This window comes from Budorcas taxicolor, chromosome 17, assembly GCF_023091745.1.
Source record: "Budorcas taxicolor isolate Tak-1 chromosome 17, Takin1.1, whole genome shotgun sequence".
Classification (NCBI taxonomy): domain Eukaryota; kingdom Metazoa; phylum Chordata; class Mammalia; order Artiodactyla; family Bovidae; genus Budorcas; species Budorcas taxicolor.
The window spans coordinates 53,349,445-53,359,876 of NC_068926.1; the positions used below are offsets into that span (position 1 = coordinate 53,349,445).

At 51.9% G+C, this 10,432-nt stretch overlaps 1 protein-coding gene across 1 annotated transcript in view; it reads right to left on the reverse strand.

The window, feature by feature from the left end:
* MLXIP (MLX interacting protein) overlaps nt 1-10,079 on the reverse strand; it is a 55,939-nt gene extending 45,860 nt beyond the window's left edge. The window contains exon 1 of the mRNA XM_052654846.1: nt 9,596-10,079. Coding sequence (XP_052510806.1) covers nt 9,596-10,008 — 413 coding nt within the window. The 5' untranslated portion in view covers nt 10,009-10,079. The remainder of the gene's footprint in view (nt 1-9,595) is intronic.
* Nucleotides 10,080-10,432: the final 353 nt, after the last annotated feature.

Here is a 10,432-nt window from a genome sequence, read left to right on the forward strand (position 1 = left end):
CGGATTTATAAATTCACTTTCCCTAGAAAGCATAATGTCTAGCTCTCTGGGCTGGTCCCAGAAGATGAGGCAGTCCATTTGCAAACGGGCCAGTGACCACCTGAGCACAAGAAGCGGTTCTTTAGGTTGTTTTTTAAAAGCCAGAATATTGGGGAAATATCTGGAAACTAGTTTAATTCTCCTACTTTCTACCGAAGCAGCTGTTTTTTGTTTGATGACTGTCTGTCCCGTGGTGATGGAGCACAAGAGGCCATCGTCTTCCCGGATGGCCTGTGCCCACAAGCCACAGAAGGAAGGAGTGGTAACTAGCTTTCAGAACAGGCCCTCCTACGCACACAGTAGTCCTCAACAGTGAAGAAGAGCGAACTAAGTCCCCGCGGGTCCCCTCTCCAGTGCCGTTCCCACCAGCAGCCTGGTTCTCCCTGACATCCCTTTCTGAGCTTTTACTTCCTGGCCTCACTCTTCACTGTTCTTCAACTGGATTCTTCTTTGTTTTCTTTTCTTTTTAATTTTTACACTATCACTTCTGAGACTCAAAAACTATCGACAAGGAATTCTGTTTCTGGAATTACTCCTCCAGATCTTGGACGTCCTTCTAGAGCTACCAAATAACCCTTTCTGCCCTGCCTCCTTCTAGAAGGCCTTTCTGATGGTGCAATCCAACCCCAAACACACTAGGGATGCTCAATTTGGAGATGTTTCCTCGTAGGGCATTCGAGACCAGGTAGTACTCTTCTACCACAACCAAACCCAAGGGAGTAAAAATATCGTTCGGGATATGAGAGTATCTGTTTCACAGAAAACAAAAACCACTGCCATCCCAAATATAAGCTCAAAATGCCAAAACCTCCAATGGCCAACTGGTCCCTTACGAGGCACAAGAGAGGTTAGGGAGATGAGATGGCGCAGCCAGGACAGAAGAAAGAATCTCGGTACTCTGGTGACAGTGAGGACCTCCCTGGACTGCAGAGCCCCCAGCACTGAACAGCCCCTTCTTAGGGAGCTGCCCCAACCATAGCCCATGCAGCCAAGTCAAGCGCACAGTGCAGGTCCTCGACACAGCTCACATTAGTCACACAGCTGACGGGCTCCCTGGCTTCCTCGCTTCAGTCACAGCCCCCACGGCTGAGACCAAAACCCTCAGGGCCACTGCTGATTCTTTGCTTACACCCCCACATCCCTTCTACTGGCAAGCCCAAACCCGCCCTGCATCCATGCACGTCTCACCACCTCCCGGCCACCATTCTGGTATCAGTTCCCCCAGCCCTCCTGTCCCTTGGTCCCCACTGCGCAGACTCAACAAGCTGGCTCCCCAAAGCAATGAACGGAATACCCCAACCTCCCACCTCCCAACCAAACCCATCTTCCCCTCTCCTCCCCCACACTCGCCCTGCCCTCAACCTGCTGGCCACCCTGGGCTTCCCAGCCCGGGAATGCGCCTGATCCTTCCACCTTGGGCCTCTGCCTCGGGCTCGTCCACCGCCTGGAATGACTGCCCTCGGCTGGCTCCCACTCACCACTCAGGTTTCAGCTCAACCTGAAATGTCAGCCCCTCAGAAGACTTCTCCAACCCGCTGAGATACAGTGTCTGCCTACCCTCCCCCACCCGCTATCACTTTCCATCTTCTGGTGTGGTTGATGTTCTTTGCGGCAGGAGCAATATAAATCTGATTTGCTTACTGATTTCCTCAACTAACTATAGACTCCATGACTTTACAATACCTGTAAGTCAGGCCATTGTGCCAGACGCCTCAAACACTCACATAGCTGTGCGCCACCTACATCTCAATAAAACTCCAACAACAAAAAGAATGCGCACACCATGTCTTGTTTACTGCTGCATTCCCAAGGGCAAGAACAGGGCCTGGCACTCATCAGAGGCCTGATTAATACTTTTGAAAGGAAAGGGCATCACTGTACGCTCTGGGGCTAGACGCATGCTCTGGGGTCCCTGAGATTCTGATCAGAGAGGGCGGGGCCTGCTGGCCTCCCTCTCCAACACTTAAGCTGGAGACGTCAGGCTAATTCAATTAGACACCTGGCATAGAGCACTGATGGTAACAGGAAGCTCTGAGCAGGTCTGTGTGCGAAACTCAGCCACCCGCGAGCTCCTGTCAGGCAGACGCAGAAAGCCCCATAGGCAGGGGCTTTGAAGCAGAGGACAGTAGAGGCAGGTGACAGCGCCAGCTGGCAGCAGCAGAAGTAAGATCCCAAAGCAAAGCAGGGTCTGAGAGAGGAGCTGAGTTACTTAAGGGGGTGAGCCTTAAGGAAAGGGCAAGCTCCCCCTGCTGAGGGCCCACCACAGCCCTGGACCCCTCCAGAATCCAGAGGTCTGGCAGTCCTGGGAATCCTGGAGGTTCATGAACACACTTCCTGATCCCCGCAGTAAACCCCCATTGCAAGGGCCAGCTTGAGAGGGGCCCTGATTCCCGCGGCCAAAAGGGTTCTGCCTAAAACTCAAGCCCTGAGCCCAGAATTCTAACCACAGACAGAATTCCAACAAGATAGAAAATATCACCTAAGATATCTGCTGTCTGAACTGCACATATTAGACCCAAGAAGTAACTCAATTATGGGCAATAGGCGCTCACACTCTGAATTTTTCATCAGCCGTATATGAATCCTTAAAGACATGTGCTGTTAACTTTCTACAATACCCTTATTCTAGGAACTGTGCTGGGGCAACAGAATAAGACCACTTTACAGACTTCCTTTTATAATGAGGGCCCTCCTATCATTAGATCGCCTGAAGCAGTCACTTCACTAAAACACTTTGCACAGTTTGACACAACGGCAGAGTGGAATGCTCAGCTCTTCTGCGGGGAAGGAGCCTGAAGAAAGACTTTTAGACCTGGGTTATGGGCTTAAACTGGAGAAACTGTTGAGGACATCCCCAGGTGGCAGAGTGGTTAGGAACTCACCTGCCAATGCAGGGGACATGGGTTCAATCCCTGCTCCGGGAAGATTCCACATGCTGTGGAACAACGAAGTCTGTGGGCCACAACTACTGAAGCCCGCCCACCTAGAGCCCGTGCTCCACAACAAGAGAAGCCTCTGCAATGAGAAGCCCATGAAGACTAGAGAAGGCCCATGCAAAGTAACGAAGACCCAGTGCAGCCAAAAATAAAATTAATTAATTAAAAACAAACAATCATTGAAACCAGTCTGTATTAGTTTCGAACTGCTGCTGTAACAAATGGCCACAAAATTAGTGGCTTAGAACAACGCAAAGGTACTGTCTCACAGTTCTGGAGAATTGGGGCTAAAAGCAAGATATCCGCAGCGCTGGCTTCCAGGACTCCAGGGGAGAATCTGGTTCCTCGCCTTTTCTAGCTCCTAGAGGCTGCCTGTGTTCCTTAGCTCACGGCCCCTTCCTCCATCTTCAAAGTCAGCGCCTTCAGGCCAGCTCCTTCTCCTGCTAGTTCCCTCTTCTGCTTTCCTCTTCTTCTTTTAAGGACTCTTGTGACTACACTGGGCCCACCCAGGCAATCCAAAATAATCTCCCCATTTTAGAGGCAGCTGATTAGCAACCCTACTTCCTCTCTGCCATGTGACCTACCGCATTCTCAGGTCCCAGGAATGAGCACGTGGATATCCTGGGGCACCACTCATCTGCCTCCCATCTCAGGTTGTGCGGGCCCCCCCCATACAAACACCACGCCATTGTCCCACTCCACACCAGCACCCCTAGACAAGAGTTCCACAGAGGGGGTTTCTTTTTGAGCAGCTGAAGAGAAACAAGGTCCACCAGAGGAGAGTTTATGATGTTGGCCGCTAGGCCCCTGAGTTTCCCTGTTCAATTCCATATATTTATCTTAACCGCCTAGTATATTCCAGACACTGTGAAACTCCATGAGAAAGTCAAAGGTGAAGAGAGCAGGAGAATCATGTCTATGTAAATAAAGATATGAGGCACAATCAATAAGGTAGTGGATTTGCCTGGCATCAAGGGGTTCACTCCCTTTGAGAGGGACCACCGGGCCACGGGCACTTGAGCTAAGGCTTGAGGGAAGGGCAGGATTTCACCAGTGGGGAAGGACGGCACGAGGAAGGGCATGGGGTGGCCTAAAGGCACTTGTTTTCCCCATCTTGGCCCCCATCTGCCAATCCTACAGGACTAGCACTTCTATCTTCTCTCTTACAGAGCTGCACGCTTCCGTGAGCTGAGGAGGAGGAGACTTTTCAGCTCCAGAGACACCACCCTGGATGAGCTGCCTCACCTCCCAGCAACAAGGCATATTAATTTTGTGCCTTTTTTTGTTTGTTTGTTTGAAAAATACAAATTTCACCAGCACCTGCCTGAGAGGGCTACTGTGACTTAGGATAACCTAGAGACTCTAGGACACAGCAGTTGCTCAGTTAGTGTGCATTTCCTTCCCTCTAGCAATGACTTCCCTCCATCCTTGCTTCCACCCCCTTTCCCCAGGCTCTTCCCAATCTGATCACCCTTCTTCGCCCTTCCATCAGGATGGCAATCAGCCAGCCAGCCTTTACATAAACAGGAAATTTGTCCTGACTACTAATGAGAAGAGACAGGTAAAAGGAATTCTTGGACATCCTGGGAAGGTGAATCGTAATTTCTGACAGGTAACACAGGGAAGGGGAGATATGTATGAGACCCTGATGACACGGGAAACTGTCCACACTGATCCCAGTTATGCAAACAGACCCACACTCTTCTGGCTTCGGGACCGTCCTCACTGCTGCTGTTAGACCTGGTTCACGTTGTTTATCACAGCCCTTGCTAACTGTTCTACAACTGCCTGTTTATCTGTCCTCCACTCCAAGTCTGTGAGCTCCTGGAGGACAGAGACTATTCTTTCTCATCTCTGGAGTCCTCACTCCAACCTAGCACGGCCCTTTAATAGACACTATATAATGATTCAAGGCCAAAGAAAGCCCAAGAGGAGAGAAACTGCTTCTCTTAGGCATGGCTGCGGAAGAGTAAAACCAGTTTAGTCATCTGTGTGAATGGTCCTCATTTACAACTAGTTACCATGCCCAAGACTAGAAAGTTCTTCCTTGGAAAACTTAACATTTAGAGGACGATTGCTTTAAACCTTGAATCCTTGGCTGTCAGGAACAGTGGGTAACTATACATATGTATAGTCAATCCTAAAGGAAATTAGTACTGAATATTCATTGGAAGGACTGATGCTGAAGCTCCAACACTTTGGCCACCTGATGTAAAGAATGACTTATTGGAAAAGACCCTGATGCTGGGAAAGACTGAAAGCACAAGGAGAAGGGGACGACAGAGGATGAGACGGTTGGATGGCATCACTGACTCGATGGACATGAGTTTGAGCAAACTCTGGGAGTTGGTGATGGCCTGGTGTACTGCAGTCCATGGAGCTGCAAAGAGTTAGACACAACTGAGCGGCTGAACTGAACTGATACATACATATTCAGGGCTACAGTTTAGAAACTTGTATCTTACAGATCCAAATTTAAAGGTTTCCTCGATTATCTGCTGGAGCAGAGATCCACTGTCCAGGGACTTCCCTGGGGGTCCAGCAGCTAATACGCCACACTCCCAATGCAGGGGGCCCAGGTTAGATCCCTGGTCAGGGAATTAGATCCCACATGATCTAGCAACTAAGAGTTCATACGTTGCAACTAAGAGCCCGTGTAGCCAAAATAAATTTTTAAAAAGAAAGAAAAATAGTTTTAAAAAAAGAAAGAAATCTACTGTCCAGAAAGCTACTGTTTATCTCTAAATACATAAAAGAATTCTCTCCCCTCACCCCACAGATATTCACCCCAAAGGTCCCTAATAAAGTTACATAAAAAGGTAGAGAAGTGAAACCAAAACCAAGCCCAGAAAGCTATCTACTAGATGTGTTCAGAATCTGCGTGGGTGACTTACATGTGTGACATTCTTCACAATGTTAAGAGGGAAAGAACCATGAACTATCTTCTAGAGGACATAGCTCCACTGTGGGGCTTCAGAGAGGATGGACAAGCCAAGAATGCAACCATTTAGCACCTGTCAAGCAGGCATTTAAAAGCCACATTAAAGACCCCGGTCAGATATGTTATTTCCCTTAGTTTATGGATGAGAAACTTGGGCTCCTAAAAAATGTCAGCTGACTGATGATGCAGAAGGGATTCAGCCCATTAAACCTCCTGTTGCTTCTTATTTGCCAGGTACTAGACCCACTCGTGGGGTTTCCCCGATGGCTCAGCGGTAAAAATCCGCCTGCAATGGAGGAGACACAAGAGACGTGGGTTCAGTCCCTGGGCCAGGAAGATCCCATGGAGGAGGAAATGGCAACCCACTCCAGTACTCTTGCCGGGAAAATCCCATGGACCGAGGACCCCGGCAGGCTACATTCCATGGGGCCGCAAAGAATCGGACACAACTGAGAAGGTAGGCAGACCCATTTATAGACATTATCTCAGTTAATCCTCACTTCCATCCTGCAGGGACACCGTACTCTCCGCACGTCCCCAGTGGTGGACAGGAAGCTTTAGAGAAGGCAAGCCATGAATTTCTAAGCTCTGCCTTGGGGAGAGGCAACTTCTTCCTCTTCAAACATCCCAAAAACTGACCTCACACTGTAGGACCAAATCAAGACATTTCACTACAGGGGGCTTTTCTCAGCATCATGGTGTGGGAAGGACGTGGATTTTACGGCCAGCTACAGGAAGCTGGAATCCGTCCACAATGTTACCTGTCCAGGTGGACCACGGGGCACCCCACACTTTCCCCAGCCAAGGTCAGTCTTGCCAAAGACCCTTCAGCAGTTCACGACTTTGCAAGTTCAGGGACAGATCATATCAGAGTCCCTAGTCCACTTCACACGACTGGGGAAAAAACAACCACGACTTCCCCTGCCCTTAGTTCCTCCCCCAAAGAGCTGCTGAACCTCATCTGGAAACAGCTGGGAGGCAGCAGTTAACAGGAAACCAAACCCAGAAAAAAAAAAAAAAAAAGGCACAGAGTGTACCAGGGAGAGTTAGGTGGCTAGAACGAAGAGGCCGGGGGACCGACAGGAAGCTGAAGTCAGAAAGAGCCCAGGCCAGAAACAGACAGAAGAGGAGGAGGCCCAGCGGCCAGGAGAGGGGGAAAATCTGGAAAACGGGGGTGAAGACGCAACATGGCCCTGAAAGGGGAGTGAGGCCACCTCTGGGGTTGTTTTCTTTCCTCCCTGCCCCCAATATCGCAACCCTCCTTCTCTGAAAGCCAGTGAGCAGTCTTCACAGGATAGCTGAGGTCAGAAACATTTGTTCTCATGCTGCTTTCTGGGCCAGAGGCTTCGGCTCAGATAACTGGTTTTGAGTCCTTCTCCTGTCAATCTGTACCCATGTTCCACGCTGCCAACTGAATTCTGGGGCCACCCAGATTAGCCTCGAGCAGAGAGGGACACAAAGAGCATCTTCATGAGAAATTCCTAGGCAGATGCCCACTGGGGGACCCGCGGTGGCAGGAGGCTCAGCACAGGGAATGACAGCAAAGCCGGACGGAGAACCAGCAGGGCTGGAGGTCTCGAAGAACAAGGTGAGCCTCAAACCAGACTAAGCGTGCATTCCGCAACCAAGAAAGCTAAATGAGCAACGGCTGGCTGCCAAAATATTTTAGAAAGAAGTGGAAAAAAAAATACCATTACTAAAATTCTTTGGTGTCATTTAATAATACGCCTTCAGGTTATTCAAACTGAGGGCAGAGGGCAGACTGGTTTATTTACCCTTTAGCAGAACTTAGGTGAGCACTTCGGCCCATGCCTCCTGCCACTCCATCGCCCATTCTCTCTTTGTATGCGGAGAAGTTGATATTAAAATAAAGACGAGGATTAAGTTTGCTTAATAGAACACATTCCTATCTTTCACCTCCAGGTTTGTTTGAAAGCTCTCTCTTTCTCACTGCACTGCTACAGTCGAGTTGAGTTTGATTCCAACGAAGTGCTCAAAATTTGAGACCGAGTCAGCAGGGCTAACCCTGCAGGAGGAAATGGCAACCCGCTCCCATATTCTTGCCTGGAAAATCCCACGGACAGAGGATCCTGGCGGGTTACAGTCCATGGGGTCGCCAAGAGTCAGACACGAGTGAGCAAGCACGCATGCACGAAGCAGGGCAAAAGCGGGCAGAGGGCTGAGACCTCAATACCATTTGGGTTAAAAAAAAAAATCTTCACAGGCTCGGTGCCAGCTCAAACTGGCAAGACCAGAGAATCAGAGCAGAGCCTAACCAATGTGCCACGCAAAGGGGGTGGGAGGAGAGCTCTGGGTAACGTACTGCAGCCATGTGGCAAACAAACCATCAGGGAGCCTTCAAGAGAGGAAATGGGGGCGGGCAGAGTGGGGGTGCATTTCAGGAACATAACAAAGGAACAAGTTGACTAATCATTTATTCCAGAGGGGGAAAATGCCATTGGGAGCTATGTATATCTAGCGTTTCAGCTTCAGGTAAATGTATAACGGGTATATCGGGGGCTCACTGCTTTCCAAAAAAAAGGGTGGGGGTTGGAGGGAAATGTTCGTATTCCTCGTGATACTGTTTCTGGAGTCTCCAAGGAAACTCTGTCTTCGCTGCCTGCAGCAGACACCTAAGACAGCCCCAGCCAGTCCAGTTACTAATGCAATAATTTCCACTCTGCCGAGATCCTATCGTGAGCTTTGTGCAGGGCTGGGCTGCTCCGCACTGCAGCTCCTCCAGAGAAGTTCTGTTCCCGAGGCAGAAGTTATCTGAAGCAAATACCTGACAAACACCGAGCAAGGGAGAGTGTAAGGGCATTTTAAGCCGTGAGGTTAAACCCAGGCATTTCTGTGACTTGGGGAGAAAAAGAGATCTCCGCCTAGAGCCGGAGCCATAGGTGAGGATGGTGTCTGGGATGCCTGCCCTAAACATCTCCAAATAATGTTTCAGGGCCAGCCCAAGGAGCCTCCAACTTGCCAGGGGGACAGCCTCCACCACCAAGGGCTAGGGCTTTAAGTCTTCCTAGGAGGCACTCAGGGCCCCTCCCATATGTAGGTAGGGGGAGGGCTTCCCAATCAAGAGGGCGTGAGGGAACCCAGCCTCCCTCACGATAAGAAAACTAGCTCACACTTCGGGAGCAACTAAATATGTGCCAGGCACTGAAATACGCACTTTACCTATCTCATTCCATCCCCACAGCAGCCAACGGAGGCAGGTAATACTGTCACCCTCTCTTTATAAAAGAGGAAACGGGCTTGCAGATTTTACACAATCAGTAAACCAGCGCTTAACCACCCTGGCTGGACAGGTGGTCCCAACCACTATTCACACACACACACAAAGCTTTGGGGGGAAGGGTGGATAAAGTCGAGTAACAGGAGGTACAGCCTGTATTTACACCTTCTTCTAGTCTGAAATCAGTGGCCTCGGGACATTGGGCGCGGGGGTGCCTACCTGGGGAACGTGAAGCCGGAAGAACTTAAGCCCTTGCAGACAGGGAAGAGGCCAGGACCTCCACCCCTCTCGTTTCCACTCGGGACCCCAGACCCATAAACCCGCTGGATGGGGGAAGACCCAAAGGGAATGCCTGAAGCTAAGAGGTCCCCGGCGGCAGCCCCCCACGCTTGTTTTGTCAAAGGAGCCCCGCTCAAGAGGTGGGGCCGGCCGGGTTCCTACCTGTAGGCCAGGGTCATGCACTCGAAGAGCTTGGTGAGCGAGGCGTCGATGGACAGGTGGCAGGAGCTGGTCTTGCCGAAGCTGTAGGTCTGGCACGTCTGCTTGTTGACCGTGTCGAAATCGTAGCCCTTCTTGGGCGGGTGCTCCCGGTGCGGCGACGACACCATGAAGTGGCCGCTGTGAATGATCTGCTGGCGGCGCGGAGGCTCCTCGCGGCCCGACCCGGCCTTGGGCGGCGGTAGCGCGGCGCTCGCCTGGCCCCTGGCCGGGGTGGCTGCTCCGGAGGCGGGCGGCGGGGACGGTTCATCCGTGTCAGAGTCGTCGTCGTCCTCGGGCACCGGGGGCTTCAGCAGCACGGCGCGGCCCCGACTGCGGGGCCGGCTCTGGGAGCACATGAAGACGTCGGCGGCCATGGGGGAGGCCCGGCCGGGGGCATCCCCCGGGGCGCCGGGAGACGCAGGGGAGCGAGCTAGACAGGGCGCCGGCCCGGGCCGGCCCGCGCGCCGACTGTCCGCGAGCGCGCGGCGGGGCGGGAGGGGGAGGGCGCGGGCCGACAGGGCCGCCTCGGCGCCGGCCCCGGGGTGACGTCACTGGCGCGTCTCGGCCAATCGGGAGCCCGCGTCGGCCTCTTAAAGGCGCAGGGGTCCTTTCCGTAGCTGGGCGGACAAAAAAAGAGGGGGAGGAAGAGCCGGAGGCCACGCCTCCAGGCCCCGCCCCTCGCCATCCCTTTCCCTTCGGGGTGCTGCGGGACATGGTGGCCAGGTGGTGTCACTTGCCAGTGTCTTGGCCTAGGAGAGGCGTTGGCCAAGCAGGTCGTGCAGATCCCGCCTCACACTC